The following is a 25,931-nucleotide window of genomic DNA, read 5'->3' on the forward strand; positions in this document are numbered from 1 at the left end:
AGGGAGAATGCAGAGAAAGGAGGGTCTCAGTCAGCTCTTATAACTGCTTTATTCTTGTTCTCTTGTGCTGTTTACAGTGTCTCCCAGAAAAGAAAAACCCCAGTTGGCAGGGAACGTGATGATCGACCTTCACTGAACCAGCAGTAACCACAGGAGAATCCAGGGGTGGGAGGGAGAGACAAGGACCTGAGACAGAAGGACTGTGCTAGTGTGCCCATTTTCTGATCTCCAGTTGCTCAAATGGGAATAAAAGAAGGAATATTAAATGATCATCTATGGGACAGAGAACTTCGGAGATCTGGGCATGATCAGAAGGAGGGCAGGACGAAAGCCCAATTTTAAGCATCTTGTTCGGCTATCACTGGGAGACTCCATGTGGGAAAGGGTGCAGTGCTAAGAGGGTGGAGGGTGCTGGGAAAGGGCCCCAACTGTGATCAGGGAGGAGGGACCAAGGGCTCTTCTGGATGGCAAAGATAGGCAGAGCGAAGGGCTGGGGCGCTCATTCTGTCCAGTCCTTCTTAATGGACAGGTTCCACTCCCAGGTGAGGTGGTCATGCTTATCGTCATCGGTGAAGAAGGACTTGTTGTGGTAAGTGCCTCGGGCCAGCATGCCCTTGGGGGCCTCCTCAATTGGAGTCAGAAACTCATATTCCTCTGGCCGAGGCCCGTAGCTGCCCACCATGAACGTTGCTTTATCCACTGGGAAAAAAGAAAAGTTCATTAGGGTGAGAGCCTGTGTGACAATTTGGAGCAGAGCTCACTGTGATCAAAGCCAAGAGTAATAGTTTCCAAGCCTGGCTAAATATCAGATTTACCTGGAGCAACTTTTTTTTTTTCCTTAAAAAACATTTTTTAAAGTTGGAATCTCTTCATAATGTAGTATACTTTGACCCACTCTCAATCTATGGTTAGTACTATTGTAAGTCCCAAGAATCAGTGTCTTTAACTCTGAGATTTAGGAAAGCTGAGGAATTAGTGCCCTAAATCAATGAGGATCAAGACTCTATGAAAATGTAGCAGATTATATCATAAAAAACAAACAAACAACAAAAAGAATTCCAGGTACTCCAAAGGTACACACTTCCAGTTACAAGATAAGTAAGTCCAGGGGATCTTCTCAACCCAGGAATCGAACTTGGGTGTCCTGTATTGCAGGCAGATTCTTTACCAACTGAGCCAGGAAAGCCCTAAAGTACAGTGTGGTGACCATAGTTCACAATACTATGTTGTGTATTTGAAAGTTGCAGAGAGAGTTGATCTTAAAAGTTCTCATCACAAGAAAAAAAACTGAAACTGTGTGGTGATGGGGGTTAATTAGACTAATCATGGTAATTATTTTACAATATGTACAGGTACAGGTCATTATGTTGTATACCTAAAACTAACACTATGTTATATGCCAATTATATCTCAATTAAAAAAACCCTGAAACTAATTGAGACCAGAGTTCTGATCTCAGCCCTGCTACTATCTACGTTTCGGGGATTCAGTTTCTTTTCTATATAATACACCTTGAGGATCTTCTATCTACAAACTATCATTCTGTGGATAGTTGCAAGAGATAAGGTAACAGCTGGTGATCAGAATGAACAGAAATCATGGATGGAATAATTAGATGAAATGGGAAAACCAATAATTTGGTTTGTTTTTTTTTTTTAATAATGGTGAACTGAAACAGATGGTAAAAATAGCCAACCAGAGTTATTAAAAGGTGAGCAACTGGGATATATATTAAGAATAATAAGGACTAGAAAGTTTAAGTAAAGGTAGGTGGGCAGGCAGGCAGGTGATGTTTAAATTGGCTGTTATTTTGAATAAGTTTGGAGGAATAGCTGCAGACATTCTTGACAACCTTTTGCCCAAGTGATACATCAGAGTCTTTACACCCAAAGGAAAATAGGAAACTGAACTATGTTTTCGTGAGACTAGGTATTGGAAGAGCAAGGACGATCTTTAAGGTTAACTATCTTCTGTGGGATTTGAGTCATTAAGTGGGTCTTTGCTGCTACTGCTGAGTCGCTTCAGTCGTGTCCGACTCTGTGCGACCCCATAGACGGCAGCCCACTAGGCTCCTCTGTCCCTGGGATTCTCCAGGCAAGAACACTGGAGTGGGTTTCCATTTCCATCTCCAATGCATGAAAGTGAAAAGTGAAAGTGAAGTCGCTTAGTCGTGCTCCATGCTAACTGATCATTGTCTTCCTTAGTCCTCTTTGATGGATTTGGTGGAACTGACCTATGCACTACTGATTCACCCCTCTAGGGGACGCTGTTTCACACCATTAGGTTAACGAAACGTTTAAAGTGCTTTCATCCGCCTTCCACCTTTCATTTTTCTCTGCTCTTATTAACAGAACCCAACTGAACATGCACCGTTTAGGTACAGCTTGTCAAGGAAACTGTAGATTAAATAATGTGATATTATTTGTTTTAGTTACAAAGTGAAAGTGAAGTCACTCAGTCCTGTCTGACTCTTTGCAACCCCATGGACTGTAGCCTACCAGGCTCCTCCGTCCATGGGATTTTCCAGGCAAGAGTACTGGAGTGGGGTGCCATTGCCTTCTCCAGGGGGTCTTCCTACACAGGGATCGAACCTGGGTCTCCAGCATTGTAGGCAGACGCTTCACCATCTGAGCCGCTTTTCTCAGTTCTAGAAAGAGTTCCCCCCGCCCCCCCTATTCTTTGGCCAGGAAATTGAGCACCGCAGCCCACCCCTCCCCGCTGGCACCTGCCTATCATATGCTACTAGCACCTCCCATTTGGGTAGGTCTTTCCTCTCGGATTTCTCTGACACTCAGGTTTTTTTGGAGAAGGAAATGGCAACCCACTCCAGTGTTCTTGCCTGGAGACTCCCAGGGATGGGGGAGCCTGGTGGGCTGCCGTCTATGGGGTCACACAGAGTCGGACACGACTGAAGCGACTTAGCAGCAGCAGCAGCAGGTTTTTTACTTGTGAACTGCTTTTTTAAAAAATTCAAGAGTACATTTATGTACTTGAATTCAAACTTGGTTGTGTTTGCTTGCGTGCTATGTTGCTTAGGTCGTGTCCGACTCTTTGCGACCCTATGGACTGTAGCCCTCCAGGCTCCTCTGTCCATGGGATTCTCCAGGCAAGAATATTGGAGTCGGTTGCCATGCCTTCCTCCGGAGGATCTTCCCGAGCCGGGGATCGAATTCTTATTCTTCCCCTTTATAAGTAATAAAATTGGATTTCAGAAGCAGAATGCTGAAGGTCGGTGGCTGACCCAGTCTTAACTAGGTTTCTGTTAACATGGAAGTAAGTAGATGTGTGGCTCTCCAAGGGTGAATGTCCACAGCTGTCATCAGATTCTTCAATGAATTTAGGACTAAACATCGCTAATAACCCGAAGTTTACGTGTCCCTGAGAAGCAGAGTTTGATACAGTGGTAAGTGTGCATACTTTACCTTTCACCCCTGTCCGGTAGGTGTGTTGAACATACTTCAGTCCTGACACAATATCCTTGTTCACCTGTAGGTGGGAAGGAGCCATGTGATTCAGATTAAAGAGGGTCTTCAATTTTTCCTCATATTTCATGCTGATCTGACCTAACTGAGGCTTCTCTAAGGATGAAAGGACTGAAGATTTAGTTCAGAATAAGTTACTACCATCATGTAGCCTGGCGATGAGGCAGAGATTAAAGAGAGGAAGTCACAAGACTCAATGTTACCGAAGCTGGTTCCAATTGTTGAATACTATGATTTTTGGTGTGGGGGAGGAGATGGTTAATTAAAACAGTCTCAGTATTCTACATTACGTCTCTCCTTCCTCCATGGCCCAGAGAAGGGTCTTGAGCTCCTTCTCCCTGAAGACTGTCCATAAGGCCTTTCTTGTTTTTAGGTTACAAAGGCATTAATGGAAACTATTATGTAAATATCTGAAAACCCTAATCTCAGAAATGATCCACCAAACATATGAAGAACAAACAGGGAGAAAAGTCGTAATGGACAGTTGGACCTAGAAGATGATTTTGCTTGTAACATAACTGTGATTGGAGTCTAGAGATGAGATGAGTCACAGGAAAACACCCCCCTCGGATGAAAATAATGGGTGAAATCCATTTGCCTCTGGCATATAGTTTGGATGGCTGTCGTTCTCAGATGTTGTCTGGAATCTTGCCACTTTCCCAAGCCTTTCAAAGAAAATTTACTAAAGTGGAATGAAAATATAGACAGCTCGAGCACTTTATTTTTCCATGATTCATTCTACCTAGGGCTGAACTGGTCTGTTAATTTTATACCATGGTCATGTTTATACAAGCAAATTAAAGTGGGCACAACCCCATTAGCTGGATGGCTTGGTTAATTGTTCACCCATGTATGAATGAAAGAGTATTGTTTCTCCTTGACAATAACCAGGGCTCTGTTTTTATTTTGGACAGAACAATTAGAGCAGTCTCTCAGTGATACATTTTGTTTTGTTGGCAATGGGGTAGTGTAGCCATGAATACTTCTTGCTTAGGTTTGGAACAGTCAGTCAGCAAAACCTGTAGCATAAAGCTATTGAAAGCAGACAGAAGGAAAACAGCTTCATTGAAGAAAGAGTGATAAAATGAAACCCGAACTTTCTAATTCTTCTAACTTCTGCATGTGACTCATAGATATAGGAAAAAAACCCACATCCTTCTAGAAGCCTTTAAGCTGGTCTCCTGGGCATAGTAGAAGATGTGGTCTGGTGGGTAAAAGACCAAAAAAAGACGGAAATGGTGGTGGAGTGGTAATAAGGACTTCAAAAAAGAAAAACTCCTGTTTTTCTACTGCTCCACAGATTGTCCATTTAATATAAACATGGTTGAGATGGACAAAAGGAAAGTGTGAATATTCCTTGTTATTCCCTGCCTCTGCCTGCCCACCCTTCCCGATTGTCTTCCACCCCATGAGGAAGAAGCTTTGGGAACTAAAACCGAGAGCCCGGATTTAGGAAGAAATAGAAATTAACAAACGTATGCCAATGTGATAATGTAAGAAATTTGATTTTTTTTCTTCTTCTGATTACAGGAAGAATTGAAACTTTATACAAACATACAGGGCCATATACTTACTTTGAAGTTAATTTTGACTCTATATTCAACACCTTCCTTTAGGACAAAGGTTTCTTTTTTAAGGGCTTCCAGATCCCCTGTAGAAGTGAATTTTAAAAGAGTTAATTCTCGCTGAAAGGACATTCACAAGGAGATGAATGAAGTTGAAGCTCCTGAGCCATTTTCTGGACTCCTCAGGGCAACACGGTCCCTATGGTCCTCAGGTCAAAGAATGTTTGAGATTACTCGCTGCACAAATACACATTTGGAATTCCTGAAATCTTATAGCCAATATGAAAGAAACATGATAGAGCTTTCCCTCCAAGTTTGACTGCAACCTTAAGAATACGCAAGACTTTATGCTTAAAGACTCTGCCCCCAGTCCTCAAATATATAGGAGAAAAATATTATGTAAAATGCCAGCTATTTGTTTTTGTAGATTTGTTAACGTGTGTTGTGTTTTCTAAGCTTTAGAAAATGTGCTTGTTTGGTTCCTTTTTATCATTCTAAAAAATATATAAAATTAAAAAATTAAAAAAATAGATTTTTGTACTTAATTTTGCTTTTGCATTTGCAATTTCATACTTTTTTTTTTTCTTAAGGAAAAGAAAGCTTATCACTTAAGTTCTAAAGGCTTCAGGCTCCATAAAACCAGGATCTGCCCTCTAATTCCTGTACCTTGGTTAGAGAGGTGGTCTTTGTTCCTTTCCCAAAGTGATCCTGTATAATTTGACATTTGGGGTGACTGTGTGTGTGTGTGTGTGTTTTGCACAGTTTTGTGCAGATGCTTCATGCATATAGCTGGCACCAGCCTCCTCTGTATACATCTAGGATTCACTTCAGTAGCTTTTTTTTCGCTGATAGAAAACCAAGCTTATTTTGTTGCTGGGAAAAAGGGACAGGGACCAAGTTTTCCCTGCAGGATCGATGATTGAGCCTTTCCGAACAGAGCAGGTTTCCTTAGTACTACTTCAGACCTTATCTTGCAAAATGACAGTTGTACCTGTTAACTTTACACAATTTCTCACAGGAAGAGGTCTGAGGCCCGGTGAGAGAGAGAATTTCTTTCTGAGAGATGCTAGAACGTGGGGGTAGTTGAATGTGGGACTCTGCTCTAATGATTTCAGTTGAACAGGAAGTGTGTCTTTTCAGCCTCCAATTTCCTCCCTCTGACAAAAAGCCCATATAAGGTAAAGAGTGGTTGTCTTATGAGAGGGGAACTACCTTGCTCCTAAGCTTGCTGTTCTAGAGGCATGCTCTGTTCTGTCTCATGAGTCTATTTTATGAATCTGGTAATAATAATAATTATTATTTTTTTCCCTAAAGACCTGCCTTTGATGTCCCCAACCCCTGGCTTGGTGGCCCTTTCCTCATTTCTCCCAGTGGCCTACTTTCCCCCAAATCAGCCACCTTTCCAGTCTCTCATCATCTCCTCCAGACCTAAGTTTCAGGAAAGGACTTGATCTTGGCAGCAATAAAGTGAAAGAAAATAACATGTTAAGTTATACATCTTTAGTGAGGAAAGTTGCTTCTTTCAAAGAATCAGAGTTTTAAGCTAAAAAGGTACTGCATATTTCACAATGGAATTCCTAGCATTAATCAGGAGGTCTTAGATTTCTTCTTGCCTTCAGGTAAGTTCTGTAGCTGACACAGGATCAATATTTTCTCTGATCTTTATATTGTATGTGTGTGTGTTTTTGTATGTGTGTGTGTGCACTCAGTTATGTCTGATTCCTTGTGATTCCATGGACTGTAGCCTGCCAGGCTCCTCTGTCCATGGGATTTCCCAGGCAAGAGTACTGGAGTGGGTTGCCATTTCCTTCTCCGGGGGATCTTCCCAAGCCAAAGATCAAACCCAAGTCTCCTGTGTCTCCTGCATTGGCAGGTGGATTCTTGACCACTGTGCCACTTGGGAAGCTGTTTACTTTACTAGGTTTTTTTTTTTTTGGCTGGGACAAGGGACAAAAACCATGCCCTTGTCCTCATGATGACATGAGGCCCCACCAAACAGAAGAGCTGTGATCACTTACCAGTGAGGTCCATGGTGATTGGTCCTGGGGCACTTTCACAAACAAGGGTCAGGCGGGTGACAGTGACATTGGGGGCTGTTGGGTCTGCAGAAATTATAAGGCACTGTGAGCACAGAGAAGAGGTATATACATACAGGGTGTGTGTGTATACATTTCAAGTAGGAAAGAGAGAAGATGAAAAAGAAAAATGGATCTCTGTCTCTAGAGGAGAAATAAAGATGGAAGTGGCAGATTCACCAGGCTTGGTCTTAGTGACCTTGGACCTTCCTGTGAAGCTATTTCTGCTTCAGGTACTTGTAAGTGTGTTAGTTGCTCAGTCGTGCCCAACTCTTTGTGACCCCATGGACTGCAGCCCACTAGGCTCCTCTGTCCATGAGATTTTCCAGGCAAGGATACTGGAGGGGGGGTTGCCATTTCCTTCTCCAGGGGATCTTCCCAACCCAGGGATTGAACCCAGGTACTTGTAGGCCCACCTTATTCATCAATAGCAAACATTTCCAGAGTGGCTAGGGGTAAGGTACTCTGCTGGTTGGGCAGGGTGCATCCGTATATTTGGACCATGTCTGACTCTGCCATTGTGTGTTGGAAATGATGGATGTTAGGTAAGGAGTGAGAAGGAGAAAAAGAGAACGTGAGAGACCATGGAGAGAATCCAATTCTGAGTAATAGTCTGAAACTCCTAAATCCTTCCTATGTGTTATTTTTGTCTATTTCAAAGCAACATACCCTTTATCTCCAAAGAAAACTTAATTATCCATCTATAACTTGGTTTGGCACATGGAGACTGCAGCTCACTCCCTTAACCTTAGAAGCACTTGGGAAACTCTTCTTTGCACCTGCTCCTGAGTAGCTCAAATGTCTGCCTTCTCTGTGCCCCTCGACCTGCCCCACTCTGTCTCCTCACATACACATACCTGCTACCACAGGACCGTCCCCCAGGAGCGTTTTCTTGTACTTAGTTAGACTTTCATCATCTTTGTCCATCTCCTGCAGCTCCTTCAGGGACTTCTGTGGGGGGGGCTTGTAGTTGAGCTTGCCATCCAGCTCATCGTCATCCTCTTCCACGTGTGGTTCTGGGGCCTTTTCAGTCATTTTGATCTAGAGGGAGACAGAAAGAAAGACAGTGAGGATCTATTGGCCAAAAGTCCGTGGATATGAGCTATGCTTGAGGGGCTGCTCTTAGTCTTGTCGTTGTTTAGTCACTAAGTCCTGTCCCACTCTTTGCGATCCCATGGACTATAGCCTGCCAGGCTCCTCTGTCCATGGGATTTCTCAGACAAGAATACTGGAGTGGGTTGCCATTTCCTTCTCCAGGGGATCTTCCTGGCCCAGGGATTGAACCCACATCTCCTGCACTGGCAGATGGATTCTTTACCACTGAATCATCAGGAAAGCCCACTCTTAGTGCTATTTTTGCCCTAATAAACTTCTGTAATTGTCAATGATTTTCCAGAAGATTTCCCTCTGATTCAGCCTCATTCTATTTCACAAAATAAGAATATAACACATTCTAGGTTTTCCTTTGACATGTCTGAATGTTTTCATACTGTGATGAATCCCTCCTATTCACTCAATGAAACTGACAGTAAGTAACTCACTTGTGAATACTATAAAACAAGTGAAGCAACACAGCACAAGCTGTCCTGAACAATGAATGAACAGCCCCAGTTCAGAGAGTTATAGAAATGATCATAGTCCTACAAATCTAGCCAGTCTTGCAGGTGTCAAAGTGCTCAGCATGTATCAATACAATCCCAGTCATAATGGTGTCAAGTACTTGGTAAAGCAAGTTAGTTTTTCCCCATTCATTGCATCTTTCCCTGAACTCCTGCAAGAGCTCAAAAGCAAGTCATGAGAAGTTTTAGCCCCTGTGATATCTGCCTGAGTGTCCTCCCCCGGCTCCCAACATTGCTAATAATTCCCCAAGGCCAGCTAGTGGGTTTTGTTTCTCTCTCACTTTAAAAATTTATTTGGCTGCCCTGGGTCTTCATTGCATTATATGGGATTTAGTTCCCCAATCAGGGATCAAACTCAGGGCCCCTGCATTGGGAGCGCAGAGTCTTAGACACTGGACCACCAAAAAGTCTCTTGAATCTCCCGAAACACTTGAATACTTGTCATTTTATAAGTGCTCATTGATTGGGTTAATAGGTTCTATATCTAACGAGCTTCTGTTCTTTTGAAATAACACAAAATAATAAAGGACTCCAACTTCTAGACAAATTGCAACTGTCTCTTTAGTACCCTTCTGTCCATCTCCACTTCTCCTTTAGTACCTCCTTCCCTTCTCCAGATCTCCTGTGACCTTATGCTCTCAGACCTTACCTGGGCATACCCTATTTTCTTCCTTCATCATCTACATTTACTTGTTTTATGTTAAAACATCAAGGGAAGATCTAATACAATTATTTACACTTAAATGTTAATGACTGATTGTAAATTTTAAAATTATTTTTCTTAAAGCAGGTATAGTCAGAGCTTTTCAGAGTTGAAATGAACCTTGGAGGTGATATAGTCCAAAAACTTGCTAGTCACTCAGTCGTGTCCAACTCTTTGTGACCCCACGGACCGTAGCCCACTAGGCTCCTCTGTCCATGGAATTCTTCAGGCTGTAATACTGGAGTGGGTAGCCATTCTCTTCCCCTTGTTTTATCACTGAGAAACTCGAAACCCAGAGCTTAAGAGAATTGCCCAAGTTCACGTATCTCAATGAGATACCCTGTCCTAATAAAGAGGAAGGAATCTCTAGGAAGAATTTCAGGCCTGGGGTTGGCAGAAATGGAGCTATTTGGGGGAAACAAGGGAGATATTTAGACAAGGAGATAATTTCCTGGTTTCCTTTCATTCTGCTCCCAGGGTAACTCTTCCCTGACGTGGGTAAAGGCTTTACTGTTCCGAAGTGGTAGAACTCTAAGACAATACTTATCACATCTCCTCTTGAGTGACCCTGCCAAGTTCTATAAGGTTCCTCTGAGAGTTTGAAGCTATTTGTGGCCAAAATCAGTTGTGGTTTCAAATTTAATGTTGCTATTATTGGCAATGGGAAGAAAAATAATTTGGAAGTGAAGCTAAACAAAAGCAATTTTAACAGGGGGAAAAAAAAAGGAAAGGAAAAAAAATGATATCTCTTGGCTCATCTATCTTCTTCCAGAAAAATAACAAGCTGAACACTATAAGCCTTGATCAACTCTGCAAACAGTATTGCATTGCCTGGGTCCACTTCCTGTGCAGGAAGGAAGCTTGTAGGCCTGTTGCTATGGCAACTCTTGCTTCTGCCGAAGAACCAGAACCACTCAGAGCTGAGTCTCTAGGGAACAGCACAATCAACAGAGTGACTAATTCAAGTCCTATTCCAAACAACACTCAGGGAAAGTGAATAAACTGGCTGGAAAAACGATGAAGGATGCAGTTGGTGGAGGTTGTAGGCTGTGGGTAGTTTAAGGACAACCATTAAGCCACAGATAAAGAACAACGCAGATGAGACTAATTAGATGAGACAGGTTCTCCTCTGGTGACACCCAGGAGCCTGACCAAATACCCAGGGTAGAGGTCACATAAAAAAACTGCAGACAGAGCATCAGCAAAGCTATCACCTTATGAGGACATCTCAGCACTGTAGAGAGGCCTTTCTGGAAAGTATTACTTGGTTCTCACAAGTCATGCGCTTAAAGTTTGACTACGAAAGGATGACACCACATTCAGGCACTAATTAGCTCAAGGTGATTTTAATAATCTGTAGGGAAATGACAACCCACTCTAGTATTCCTGCCTAGAAAAATTCCGTGGACAGAGGAACCTGGCAGGCTATAGTCCATGAGGTTGTAAAGAGTCGGACATGATTGAGTGACTGAGTGCACACACAGGGAATTGTAATTCTGTACCCTCAAATCTCAATTTTGAAAGGAGAGGGAAACAGAGACAGAGAGAAAGATCTAGTCTAAGACAGTATTTTCTAACTTTTGATAGTGTCATACTTGGCAACATAATTTATCTGTCATCTAGATCTTGATTTTTTAATTGGTAAATCAGAGACATGTCACTTTTAAATTTCCTTGATCCACTGCAAACAGATATAATAATTGCTCAATGAAAATGAGCCACACATTTATTTAAAGACATTGAAGAACAGAGAATAATGTGGGATTATGATATGAAATTGTGGCAGTCAAGAGGAGGAAATTTGGGACCACATGAAAATAATTTGGTCTAATTATATAGCATAAGAAAAAGAGATATGAAGTCAGATGACTCCAAATCAGTTCACTCTGAAAAGCTGATTAGAAAAAAGAAAAAAAGATGAAAATGTCATAAAATGACAAAGAAAGGACTGGAAAGCACTTCTCAGGGAAAGCCCTTCTGAAAGCAAAATGAAGGTCACAAATATTTGATGAGCATCTAGCATTTACAAGACACTGTTCTTTAGCACATACTGATGTTTAAGTTATTCTCCAAAGTGGAAAAAGTTGGGGGATGAGCAATCTATCCATACCAAAAATGCCCAGCTGGTTTGATTGGTGGTTCTTAATCTTTCTGGAGATTGCAAGTCTCTTTAAAAATCTAGTAAGAGTCATGGTCTTTATAAAAGGAGAAAAGCAAAAGCCCATGAAATTGTGCAAGCAGCACAGGGATTTGTGGAGCCCTGAAGTCCTTCGTAGACTCTACTGGAGTCCATGATTAAGAACATGACCTTGAAACTATAACTTTTGGAAACAGTGAAGCAAAGCATTGAGTGTTAAGCATGGACTTCCCTGGTGGCTCAGATGGTAAAGTGTCTGCCTACAATGCGGGAGACCCAGGTTTGATCCCTGGATTGGGAAAACCCTCTGGAGAAGGAAACAGCAACCCACTCCAGTACTCTTGGCTGGAAAATCCTATGGACAGAGGAACGTGGACAGACATTCCATGGGGTCGCCAAGAGTTGGACACAACTAAGTGACTTCACTTTCTTTTTCACTTTTTGCTTCTCTCTGAAGCCTGGCCCGACCAATGACACAACTCAGCCTCAAGCCAAGGATCATGTCTGTGAACCTGAAACCCTGGACCTGCAGAGGCAGGAGGAGATACTGAGTAACGTCTGGATCTCAGGGAACATGACCATAGTCCAGCAGAAGAGTTGTGGTTTGGGAAGAGTTCTGGGTCAATCTACTTGATTTTGGATAATTATCCCCTCAATGAACTAGGCCTCATCATGCATGAGTTTTCATTCTGGCTTTGCTACTGACTAGCTATGACCCTGTGAGCAAATTTTCCAACCCCTGTGATCTTCCTTTCCTCATCTTGGGAGGTGACAGGTTAGGGGAGACCATCTCTAGGTGCTTCCTTTTCTAAGGTTGCTACCTGTAGTCAGGTGTCAGCTCAGTTGTCCTTCAGTTACCTTATTTCACCTGTATAAAAGGCTATCTGCCTCTGTTTTATTATTTCATATTGTTTATTTATGTGAATTCCCCAAAGAGTATGTATTTTCAATTTTACAATTCATTTCCGGGAAATTTCAGATTCTCCCAAAGCCCCAACTGGTTAATATATCTTGACAACAGTTTCCCAAGCTGTGTATGTATAGTGAACTACAAGTATCATTTTTCTCCTTTTAAAAATAGTTTAAAACTTTTTTGTTTGTGTTGTGTGTGTGTTTTGTTTGTTTTTCTTGTTGTTTGTTTGTTTTTTGGCTGCACCATGTGCCTTGCAGGATCTTAGTTTCCTGACCAGAAATTGAACCCTGGCCATGGCAGTGAAACCACAGAGTCCTAGCTACTGGACCACCGGGGAACTCCCTCATTTTTCTCTTTTTATCCTTCCATTTTGTAGGAATTTTAGGGAAATGCCAGGTTGCTCTCCAATTGCATCATCTAAAGAACAGCTTTTGTGTGTGTGTTGGAGTATAGCCAATTAACAATGTTGTGATGGTTTCAGGTGAACAGTGAAGGGACTCAGTCATACACATACATGTATCCGTCCCACCCCAAACTCCACTCCCATCCAGGCTGCCACATAACATTGAGTAGAGTTCCCTGTGCTGTACAGTAGGTGTTTGTTGGTTATCCATTTTAGGAATAGCAGTGTGTACATGCCCATCCCAAACTCCTTAATTATTCCTTCCCCCCACTACCCACCACCCCCAAAACCATAAATTCATTCAGTAAGTCTGTGAAGAACATCTGGTTTTGTTATTGATAACAATAATTCTACCAGCTATCACGCGTAGCGCTAAACCCTGTCCCAAGGATTATCTCACTTAGTCCTCACCACAGCCTTAAGGATGGCTGTTATCATCATTCCCTTCTACAGATTAGGGAACCAAACTTGAAGTAAATAACTTGCCCGAGAAAGCATGCTGTGTAAGTGACAACATGAATATGAGCCCGGGGGGAGGTTTCTGACAGCAGGCTCTAAGCTCTGTCACTCCAGCTGTCTTTATTAAGAAGCAATAATGGAATTAGAGAGCTTATTGGTTATCTTGAGAATCTCCATGGGGGATGCTGCACAGGCAGAGGTGAGTGCTGCTTTGCAAAACTCTGCAGGGCAGCTTTAGCAAGTCAGGGAAGTGTCATCTAAAGAGAATTTCGGTGCAACTCTACCCCATGTCCCCTTGCGCAAGCTGCTAAACCTCTGCTCCAGTTTTGGCCTCTGCAGAGTGAAACGGTTGCCTTCAAAGATCTCTGAGGCTCCTTCATAATTCAGTGATTCTAAGGCTGTCCTTAATTTAAACAAGGTTGTAAACCAAGAAAGGGAAAGAGGAAGTGGATATGAGGCTGGGGAGAACCCAGATCATCAGCATAGAACATTCTAGATTGGGCTGTGCTCACCTCCCTCTGGGGCTTGTACCTTGTTCCACAAAGAGCAGGGCTGTGTCGCTTGTTTTCATGCTGTGTTTGATTACAGTTCTTTACACAGTAAAAGTGAAATGAAAGTGAAAGTGAAGTCGCTCAGTCGTGTCCAACTCTTTGCAACCCCGTGGACTGTAGCCCACCAGGCTCCCCCGTCCATGGGATTCTCCAGGCAAGAATACTGGAGTGGGTTGCCATTTCCTTCTCCAGGGGATCTTCCCGACCCAGGCATCGAACCCAGGTCTCCCGCATTGCAGGCAGACGCTTTAACCTCTGAGCTGCCTGGGAAGCCCTAACGTGAAATGGGGAATTATCAGTTACATATTTAATAAGGCCCCAAAGCACATATGCTTTTCTTTTCTGTTTTCATGTGCTCACCTCTCTAGTTATCTTTATTTCCTGCTTCACAGATGCCTATACAGGTGAATTTTCACAGCGAACCCTCACACCCATGTTTACTGCTCAGTGAAACAGGGTCAAGCATTAGATGGGCTGAGGCAGGAACTTAATCCTCTCAGGCTGAATTAAAATGCCAAATTAAATTAGGGTGGGTATTCATGGCATGGGTATAACAGCACAAATCAGTGTTTTTGTTTAAAAATTCAGTGAAATTTCCAAGACACCGGAAGTGACATATACCTAAGAATTTACCAGTCTCAGGATGCAGCACACTCTTCTGGTTCATAACGCAGTTCTGAATAAGTGGAAGGCAAAGACAAGGTAAAACTCTTGAATTTAGATGAAACAAACCACCTGGTTAATTCATAAAACAATGACCCTTTGTTGTGTCTCTTGGGATTTGAGCACTGAGTCAGATAGGCTAGAGATTCAAAATGTGTGTCCATGATTGACGTTCCAGGATGTAAGGGTGTTATTAGCCTCACTGAGCCTGAGTTTTTTTTTACCAGTAAAGTGGGAGTCATAAGCTTTTCTGATGGAGTTGAAGAGTTAGAGAAGACGTGAAAAGTTCTGGGACTATTCTGGCCAACAGTAGATGTTCAATTACCCTCTGTTCCCTTCTTCTCCTCGCTTCTTCATGATACTCCGTGTTTGCTGGTTTCAGCTTCAGCGAGGTACCTGACTGCCAGACACCAAGGCTTTCTTTGGGCTCTGCCATGTTGACAAAGTCCTCTCCTTCCTCCTTAAAAATAGATTTGGTTTCTTTGAGGAGCATGGAAGAGACAAGAGGTTCTGGGAACTGCCAGGATTGTTTAGGAACTGAATCAGCCTGTAAAATGCAATCGTCACTATTCTAGTTCTTTAAAGAGCAATTTAATTTTAGATTCTATTTATTGCTCCCTTTCCTAAGTGAAGCCAGAGGTCATTCTGGGACTGATGGGAAATGATAGGAGACACAGGCACAGCAAATAGAGAGATTGTCCTTTGGCTCTGGAGGAAAGCGCAGTGGAGACTTAACTCAAGCCCTGAAATTGCCTAATCACACAACCTGATGCACCGGCCAGGAGGATTAGACAGAAGAGGTAGAGTTGAGGGAGGAATAGAAAGAAATGGGGAAGTGCCAGAAGTAGGGGGTTTCCAGCAGAGAAGTACCTATGTGAGCATCAGCATTCTATGTCACCCAGTCATCTTTACTTCCTGATGTCTAGGATATGCCCACTTTCCCCAAACTGGAGGTCATTGGTCTACAGCAGGTCATAGTGAGCTGGACTGTCTCTGAAGGACCACAGACGTTTCGGAGCCAGTCGAGGAGGATTTGGGTCTGCTCTGCTGCCTGGTGATTTGGCTTCACTGGGGAATCTAACTTTAACCCCCGGGACACAGCACGCTGTCTCGGTTCTAAATTCCTTTCTGGTGTGTCACTATTCCCAAATGACCCAGAGGAATTGATGCTTCCAATTGGGAGCTGCTCTCTACTGCCTCCACCCCACCAAGAGCAACTGCAACTGCAGAGCCGGAAGACAGCAACCAATCCAGTGCCTGAGAGGACAGTGTCCTCTTACATGCATTAAACATTAAGATCAAGCCAGAGGTGGGGTACAGATTCTTAGAAGCAGAATTCTTTAGTGATTCCCTTGAAGTAATTATTTCCCAAGATATAATACGTTATTCCTCCCTGGGCATTCATAGTACGGTTGGTCCTCTCTTGATACCAAGAGCACGGGACTTGCAGCATCCATGGATTTTGGTATCAAGGAGGATGGGTGTGATCCTAGAACCAATGCCCCATGGACACCTAGATTTATATGCAAAAGGAGAGAGAACTCAGTGGATGCATTCAGCTTTTCTGAGTGTCTACTATGTAAAGTCACAGTTCTAGGTGCTTTCATGAATACTCATTTTAAATAATCTGCAAAGAAAATTGCATAAAGGCAGCCATTATTGGGCAAAAGATTACACTGCAATTAGTCCACTCACAGAGGTTTTAAATTAAACATGAAAAATTATGGCTCAGATGGTAAAGAATCCACCTGCAATACAGGAGACCAGGATTCCATCCCTGGGTTAGGAAGATCGCCTGGAGAAGGTAAGGGCAACCCACTCTAGTATTCTTGCCTGGAGAATCCCACGGACAGAGGAGCCTGGCAGGCTACAGTCCATGGGGTCACAAGGAGTCAGACACAACTGAGCAACTGACACTTTTCCAAAGACAATTTTTATAAGCACACATGGTGAATAGTAACTCTTCTAAGAAAACCCAAGCGAGACCAGAATGTGGAAACCACTAGGGAGGGACTCAGTAATTCTTTATTAAGTGGATAAGTATTGAAGTTTCAAAAGGAACACGAGACCCATCTGTGGGGGGTGCCAGTATGGACTCTAATACAAGATCTGGGGTGACAATAATACTGACCCAGAACAAAGATGCTCAGAATGGGGGCTTAAAGAACATTTCTGCCATGGTGCATTTCCTAAAATGTTCTGAGGCAGCATAGCTACTGATTGTTTTTTGCATCAGTGTGTGACTTCAGTAAAGTCATTGCATACTTCTGAGCCTTCTTGTCCTCTCAGTGTCCTCATGGGATTCAGTTTTATACGTTTCTCACACCAGATCTGACACACAGAAGGCCCTCCATATAAGCTGGTTCTCTTTATCTTCTTAACTTTTATTGCCCCTCACCCCCACTCCTCAGGGTGTCTCTCTATCGGCCTGCTGAAGTTGGAATCTATTGTGCTCCCATGAATTGGCCAAGGCCCTCATGTTCCCATCAGACTGACCTAGCTATTTTGAGCTTCCACTGAAAACAGAACCTGCTCATTGCTCAGAGCATACTGCCTGAGGGACAAGCTCATGTTCTCCCAAATAACAGAGGACCATAGTCCAGTGCCTGGAGGTTGTTGGCCTTTGTTCAGCTATAACCTGCTTATTCTTCATGGGCTGTATCTGTGTAGTATGGGTGGTGAATGAACTTTTATTTCAGAATTGCACACATATCAGGAAAGAATAAAACGATCTTACTGTGCTTGTGTCATATCCAGTTATGGGAGGGGCCTTTTCTTATAAATGTAATGAAATCCAGCAATGGCGAAGATAAATGGCAACTGCCTATGACTGAACTTCCTGGATGCCAGCACAGACCTCTTGACTTCCCTTGCTTGAGCATCCAATATGCTAACTCTGAATCCAGTGTTTCTTGGTCTCTCCATGAAGATACAACCATGGGACCTCCAAGTCAAGGCATCTACCTTCCCCTACCTTGAACAGAACACCTCAGAGTTTATCTGACTTATACCACAAATTACCCTAGGTCCAGAGTTTAACCCACTCCAGTATGCTTGCCTGAGAAATGCCAGGGACAGAGGAGCCCAATGTGCTCTGAGGTCACAAAAAGAGCCCGATATGACTTAGCAACTAAACAAAAAACCAGAGTTGAAGTACAGACCATGTTTGTAACATGTGCTACCTGGAACATCCTTTAAAAGAGAAGAAAGTATTTCAGGTCACACCTAAAGCACTTCTCATGACTGCCAAAACCAGACCACAACATTTGGAAGGCCCACTGACTAGGTGTCCTAGCTGAGCCTACTTGAATTTTACTAGAATGCCTCTCTTAATAAGGGGCTTCCCTGATGGCTCAGCAGCTAAAGAATCCACACGCAATGAAGGAGACAGGAGATGCAGGGTTCAATCTGGGTTGGGAAGATCCCCTGGAAGAAGAAATGGCAACCCATTCCAGTATTCTTGCCTGAAAAACCCCTGGACAGAGAAGCCTGTCAGGCTACAGTCCATGGGATCTCAAAGAGTCAGATAGAGCATGCCAGCAAAGAGCAACCAAGCGTGCATTTCTCAATAAATTGTTGGGTGTCTTCTGGGTTTCCTTTTAGCCCTCTCAGATGTAAAGAGCTGGTCTTGGCAACGGCAGCAGTTATCTTTCTGCCCACCTCACTGGCTTTTGCTAGTGGTAGAAATGTCATCTCGGTAGACTGATGAATCAATAGCCATGCGTTCTGCTATGCTCTCCACTGGGTTGTTAAATCTCATTGGACCCCAGGGGGGGCTTTCATTATATATTTCCTTTATGTGCCCAGAAAATTCTTTCCGTGGAGAACAGTTTCATGTTTTTTTTTTTTTTCCTTTTCAACCCATCTCTTTAAGTCTGCTTAAAAACAGGAAACCACACATCTCCACCCCAGCACCAACCAACTTACCATGCACCAGCTTGGTTCGTAACAGCTTGGTTCTACAGTCTTTTTGCTTCTGAGGTTGGCCAGATGCCGGCTTCGACCTTGTAGGAACCCGGCCAGGCACTGCCGGCGGGTGCCCTTGGAATCCTTCTCCAGGACATGAAGGATGGGTCTCCTGGGCAGGCGTGCACGCCCTCCCTCATAGACCAGCCTCCCCTGAGTCACTGTTGCCATTCCCTGCCCAGACTTCCCCTTCTCTGCAGCCTCCTTAATAACTTTCTTATCATGGTTTATTTTAAAGAGGAACAACCCCTCTTAAAATAAATAAACTGTACAGGCGGTAGCCAGGTTTAGAAATTTCTTGCATTTGTCTGTGCTCACCTGCAGCCTTCCCCACCCCGAAGGGATCTCAACTTACTGTCAGTGGTCCACGTCTCCGTCCTGGGTGCCTCTGCCTCTCAAGCCTGACTTCTGAGTACTGGCAGTTAGAACAGGAAGGAAGTTGTGAGAAAAAAAAAAAAAAATGTTTTAAACCTACTCAAAGAGGAAACCCTGGGCTGTCTCAAATCCTGTTCCTTCAAGCTGCGTATCTCTTGATCAGCCAACTCTGAGCAGCACTCTTGATGATTCATGGTGCAGGCTACAGCATGACCACCCAGGTGAACACACAGCTGCCTGAGGGTTCAGACAAGGGTCTGCAGCCTATCATTGTGAGTGCTGTGAATAATTGTATGGCTGCACCTAAAAATCAAGCCATTTCAGTGCATACACTTCTGAGGCAAGTTGTCTAAAACCAGTAGCAGAAAATTCGCATAGGCCTTACTTTGTATGACTAACTTCTGTTCCTTTGGGGTCTCTGCCAGCTCCCTTATCAGCCAGATATGTTGAAAGTTTGCTGGCAGTGAATACTGCTAAGGGGTGCTAAGAAATTATGAATTTTAACTACACGTATTTAGCCCTAAATCTTAACATTGGTCCTCAAATTGGTTTTTAGAGTTTTGTTGGTCAGAATTTCAAGATGTGGCTTGTATGCCAGCACAAATCATCACATGCTATGTATTGTAGTTTTCACTAATTTTTCTTTTAAAAAGTCAAAGCCTTGTTTTGATTTAACCTAAGGATTGCAGATAGCAAGATAAAACTTCATTAATTCATAGTCTTCTAAGTCAGAACTTGTTATAATTTAACAAGTGCTAAAACGGACTTTGTACCTTATTTGAGGAAATGGCTTGTGAAGTAATTTGAATGGGAACAAGTTACAGAGGCCATATTTAAATCATTTGAGGGAAGTTTTTAAAGCACCCAAACCACATTTTCATTAGAAATCTCCACAACTGCTGCCAATAATAAACGGTTATTATTAATATTTAAATATTCAGTATTTCGGGGCTTCCCAGGTGGTGCTAGTGGTAAAAAACCCACCTACCAATACAGGAGATGTAAGAGATGTGGGTTCGATCCTTGGGTGGAGAAGACCCCCTGGAGGAGGGCATGGCAACCCACTCCAGTATACATGCCTGGAGAATCCCTTGGATAGAAGAGTCTGATGGGCTATGGTCCATAGCATCACAAATAATCAGACATGAGTGAAGTGACTTAATACACATGCATTCAGTATTTACATTGTTCCAATATGTTTAGAGCTGATTAATTATGCAAATATATTTGGAGAAACTGACATTAATTTTGTTGTCATTGAAGTGTAATGCATTTTGTTTACTTCATTTTGTATATTGATGGCACCAGCTAAATCTTATCTTTAGTCAATGGAACTAAAGTAATCAAGGAAGTGGTGATCATTTGATGGAAGAAAAGAGATTAATCTAGAAAAATATGAAAAGAAAAACAGTAAAAGTACTGAAAACAAAAAACAGATTTAGTCTATAAATTTCAGGATGATGTAGATACCAAAGAGCTTTTGAAACAAAGAGGATGACCATATTATAAATAGAAGCAAATATTAATTTACTCAGTAGACAGTAAATTTTGTAGCACAGAACTCTCAAGAGAGGATATATTTCTTCTTTCAAGAATATTTTTTGAGCACATAGTTCCTCCAGGTCCTGTTCTAGACACTGCATCTAGATACAGGGTCGGCAAATGCAAAGTATCAAGATACAGCTGCAGGCAGCAGTCACAATCTCAAAATCTCTGCTCACTTGTGGAATTTATGATCTGGGAGAAGATAATTTCCAAATAGGTCAAGTTTTAAAACAGGAAGAGTTACCATATGATCCAGCTATCCCGCTGCTGAGCATACTTCCAGAAAAGACAAAAGCCCTAATCTGAAAAGATACACACATCCCAATATTCACAGCAGCACTGTTTACAATAGCCAAGACATGGAGGCAACCTAAATGTTCATTGATAGATGAATGGATAAAGAAGGTGTGATGTATATGCACACACACACACACACACACACATATACGTAGATGTTGTATTTATATATCTGTGCTGCTAAGTCGCTTCAGTCGTGTCCGACTCTGTGCAACCCCATAGACGGCAGCCCACCAGGCTCCCCCATCCCTGGGATTCTCCACGCAAGAACACTGGAGTGGGTTGCCGTTTCCTTCTCCAATGCATGAAAGTGAGGTCGCCCAGTCGCGTCCGACTCCCAGCGACCCCATGGACCGCAGCCCACCAGGCTCCTCCGTCCATGAGACCCTCCAGGCAAGAGTACTGGAGTGGGTTGCCATATATATAGATATTTATATATCTATATACACACGCGATAGAACATTACTCAGATATAAGGAAATGGCAACCCACTCCAGTGTTCTTGCCTGGAGAATCCCAGGGATGGGGGAGCCTGGTGGGCTGCAGTTTATGGGGTTGCACAGAGTCGGACACGACTGAAGCGACTTAGCAGCAGCAGCAGATATAAGAAAAGAATGAAATAATGCCATTTGCAGCAATGTGGATGGACCTAAAGATCATCATACTAAAGTGAAGTAAGTCAAAGAGAAGCATTATATGACACCACTTACATGTGGAATCCAAAAAATAATGATACAAATGAACTTATTTACAAAACAGAAACAGACTCCCAGACATGGGAAACAAACTTATAGTTACCAAAGGGGAAATCCCAAGGAGTTTGGGATTAACAGATAACACTACTATACAACAAGATCCTACTGGGTGGTACTGGGAACTTTTGCAGTATCTTGTGCTGTGCTCACTGTGTGCGTCGCTCAGTCGTGTCTGACTCTGTGCAACACGGTGGACTGTAGCCCGCCAGGCTCCTCTGTCCATGGGGATTCTCCAGGCAAGAATACTGGAGCGGGTTGCCATGCCCTCCTCCAGGGATTCTCAACCCAGGGACTGAATCCAGGTCTTCTGCATTGCAAGTGGATTCTTCACCATCTGAGCCACCAGGGAAGCATTATCTTGTAATACCTGTAATGGAAAAGAATCTGAAGAAGAATCCATACAACTAAAACTAACACAACACTGTAAATCAACTATACCTCAATTAAAAAAAAAACAAAAACACAACATAGGTAGAATATATTATTTGGAACAAGAAGGACTTGAAGAATCTGGAATGGTAGATTCAGTGGGTGCCACTACCCATTTCTTATGCTATTAGGGAAGACATCATTAGTCAAACAGGGTGTTTTTTCCTACTAAGCTCAATGTGTCGTCAAAATTATTCCTAATGTGCTGCTTTAGGCACAGACATAAGAAGATATGGAAACCCCTAAAAGTGTCTGTGATATCAATATATATATGCAGTGTTTCTGTGCATTTACTGGAGTGGGGGGGAGGGGAGAGCATTCCTAACTTTCATCAAATTTTCAAGGAAGTCCAAGACCTCAAATGGATTGAGTTGCTAATGAAGAGCCTCTTTTCTTTCTTTTTTAAAAAAGTTTTATTTATTTATTTATTTTGGCCACACTGCACACCATGCAGGATCCCAGTTCCCAGGCCAGGGATATAACCTGTGCCCTCTGTAATGAAAGTGAGGAATCCCAACCACTGGACCACCAGGTAAGCCCCTAGAGTCTCTTCTTGATGATACGATGGTGGACTTTCAGTAAGTTGGAGGACAATTTCATATTCTTCTAAAATGACTTTCAGCATCACTGTCAGGGCTGGGGTCTACCTGAAATTACCATTTCTCACTTTCTTCTGCCGTAGTTCATTTTTTAGAACCCACCTGCCTATCCAGGAGACATAAGAGATGCCGGTTCCATCCCTGGGTCTGGAAGATCCCCTGGAGGAGGATATGACTACCCACTCCAGTATTTTTGCCTTTGAAATTCCATGGACAGAGGAGCCTGGTGGGCTACAGTCTATGGGGTCCCAAGAGTCAGATACGACTTAGTGACTAAACCACCACCAGTAGAAGTATATCTAAATTAGATAGAATTGGGACCTCCCTGGTGGTCCAGTGGCTAAGATTTCGCTCTCTCAATGCAGGGCCTCATTTGATCCCTGATCCGGGATCTAGATCTTGCATGCTGTAACAATGAGTTTGCATACCTCAGCTGAGACCTGACACAGCCAAATAAATAAATAAATAAACTTAGAAATTAAATAAAATAAATGAGAGTTACCTACATGCTACCACCAATTCTATCTCTTTTCTGGGGTAAGAATATTGCTTCAGGAAAGGATGAGCATGAGAGTGGTCACGGAGACCAACCTTCCTTTTTCTTCCTGTCTTTTATATATATGACATTTTAAACTACACTATTCAGGGTTTCATAGCCTTGGCATAAAAACTCGTTTCTTAAGTCAACAAACCCTTGATCATTCCCAGTCTACGCCAGGCCAGGACTTGTGCACAGGTGCAGAGATAAACCAGACACAGTCCTACATCTGTGCAGCTAGTCTTAGTTCCCAAAGATGTAACTGGGGAAACCAAACAAATGGAAGACTTTTGTTAGTTTAGGAAAAGTAATATACTTGGGGTATTATGAGAGCACGAAGTTACCGTATCAGAGAAGGCTTCTTGGAGGAAGTGACTACAGCTCTTAGTCTCAAAGGATAGTAGGTAGTTGACATGGGGAGGGCTGGAACAGGAAGAGAAGGCATTTGTGGAAAGGGTCACGTACATGTGCAAAGTCGCTTTAGTCGAGTCCGACTTTTTGAGACCCTGTGGACTGTAGCCTGCCAGGCTGCTTAGTCCATGGCATTCTCCAGGCAAGAATACTGAAGTGGGTTGCCATATCCTCCTCCAGGGGATCTCCCCTCCCCTGAGATCAAACCCGTGTCTCTTGCATTGGCAGGCAGGTTCCTTACCATTAGCACCACCTGGGAAGCCTTAGGAGAAAAGAGGAAGCATGAGCAGAGATGTAGCATCCTTAAATAATATGATATGTGCAGGGGATTACAAGAAAGCAGCTCAAGGTGGCTGGACCTCAAAATGTGCATCACACAAGGAGAAGAAGCATGCCTGGAGGTGGGCAGGTGCAGGTACAGATCACAGTAGATGACTTATGTTGGTAAACAAGGAGCTTGGTTTTGATCCTGTCCATGGTTTAGAGCCATTGAAAGTGAAGAAAGAATATGTTTTCCTCTGTAGTTTACACTGGTAGCTGTGTGGATAAATTTGATTCAGTTCCATGTTGGTAAGAGTGATGAGAGCAGACATTCTTGACTTGTTCCTTATCTTAGAGAGACAGCATTCGGGCTTTCACAATTAAATGTGCTGTTTCTGTAGATGCTTTTTATTAGGTTCTCTCTATTTCTAGTTTGTTGAGAGTTTTTATCATTAATAGATGCTGGATTTTGTGAAATGCTTCCTGCATCAGTTAATATGATCATACAATTTTTCTTCTTTAGTTTGTTGATGTAGAGCCTTATGTTGACTGAGTTTTGGATATTGAACAAATCTTGCATATATAGAATAAACTCCACTAGGTCTTGATGTATTAGCATTTTTATATATTACTGTATTAGATAACGGAGAAGGCAATGGCACCCCACTCCAGTACTCTTGCCTGGAAAATTCCATGGGCAGAGGAACCTGGTAGGCTGCAGTCCATGCGGTGGCTAAGAGGTGGACACGACTGAGCGACTTCACTTTCACTTTTCACTTTCATGCATTGGAGAAGGAAATGGCAACCCACTCCAGTGTTCTTGCCTGGAGAATCCCAGGGACGGGGGAGCCTGGTGGGCTGCCGTCTATGGGGTCACACAGAGTCGGACATGACTGAAGTGACTTAGCAGCAGTAGCAGTATTAGATAAAGTAATATTTTAAGGGTTTTTACATCTGAATTCACAGGAGCTACTGGTCTGCATTTTTCCTTTTTGCTGTTTTTGTTTGATTTTGGTGTCAAAATGTTTCATGAAGATACGGGTGAAGGGGTCAACTATATGGTGATATATGATAACTGGACCTGTGGTGGTGATCACTTTGTAGTGTATACAGATGTTAAACTATAATTCTTCCACCTGAATCTTACATAAAAATAATTTTAAAAATCCATGAGGGTAAAACTGGTCTCATAAAATGAGTTGAGAAGTGTACTCTTCTATTTTCTGAAAGGGAATATTGTATTTTTAATGAGGTTATTTTTTCAAGATTAAGAGTGTTATTTTGCATGGATAGACCTACAGAGTGTCATACTGAGTGACGTAAGTCAGACAGAGAAGGAGAAATATTGTATGATATCCCTTACACGTGGAATATAAAAAGAAATAATGCAAATGAACTAAAGGGACTCATAGACTTAGAGAACGAACTTACGGTTGCCGGGGGGAAGGATGCAGGGAAGGGATTGTTAGGGAGTTTGGGAGGGACATGTACACACTGCTGTACTTGAAATGGATAACCAACAAGGACCTACTGTGTAGCACAGGGAACTCTGCTCAATGTTATGTGGCAGCCTGGATTGGAGAGGAGTTTGGGGGAGAATGACTACATGTGTATGTATGACAGAATCCCTTCACTGTTCACCGGAAACTGTCACAACATTGTTTGTTAATTGGCTATACCCCATACAAAATAAAAAGTAAAAAAAAAAAAAAAAAAAAATGTTGTTCTGAAGAATTCCTAAACATGGAAAGTGTTAAGAGAAGAGGGACCAGCCTTGTACATTCCTCCTTCACATTTAGAATGTTCCTCTCTAGAGTCCACTGTGCATTAATAGAGGGGGAAGTTCAGTCTAGGAGGTTCAAAATGTGGAAGAGATGTGACTTTGATATGTGTCTTCCGACTCCCTGGTATTTTAAGAAACACTAAAGAAAGATTAGAGATTAGCATTCGTGTAAGCAGCTTATAGGATAGCTAAAATTTTAATCACATTCTAATGACTTAGTACCTGCCCTTTAACTTTTTTCCTGTATATAATTAATAACACTTCCCCATCCACTGGAAAAGATCAAGAACCAAGGATTATAGCACTAGGGAGCAAAGATTTTTTTTAAATAGGTATTTTATGATATTTAGGTTTAAACTGGCTTTAGGAAAACTCATGTGGTATACAATTCTATAGGTTTTG

General features: G+C 42.6%; 1 protein-coding gene across 2 annotated transcripts; it reads right to left on the reverse strand.

Annotated features, from left to right (window-relative positions):
- Nucleotides 1-30: 30 nt before the first annotated feature.
- On the reverse strand, nt 31-19,071 carry ARHGDIB (Rho GDP dissociation inhibitor (GDI) beta). Of its 2 annotated transcripts, none has more exons than XM_010858732.1 (6): nt 18,892-19,071; nt 7,980-8,163; nt 7,066-7,149; nt 5,057-5,133; nt 3,423-3,486; nt 31-699 (listed from the first exon to the last, which is right to left on the reverse strand). In XM_010858732.1, exons 2-6 carry the CDS (start codon nt 8,155-8,157, stop codon nt 500-502), a joined length of 603 nt encoding a protein of 200 aa, XP_010857034.1. In that variant the 5' UTR covers nt 8,158-8,163; nt 18,892-19,071; the 3' UTR covers nt 31-499. The 2 variants fall into 2 exon arrangements, with proteins under 2 accessions (XP_010857034.1, XP_010857033.1); XM_010858731.1 differs by having other exon boundaries at nt 18,498-18,921.
- Nucleotides 19,072-25,931: the final 6,860 nt, after the last annotated feature.

The sequence above is a fragment of the Bison bison genome, unplaced genomic scaffold (assembly GCF_000754665.1).
Source record: "Bison bison bison isolate TAMUID 2011002044 unplaced genomic scaffold, Bison_UMD1.0 scf7180017864390, whole genome shotgun sequence".
In the NCBI taxonomy this organism is placed as follows: Eukaryota; Metazoa; Chordata; class Mammalia; order Artiodactyla; family Bovidae; genus Bison; species Bison bison.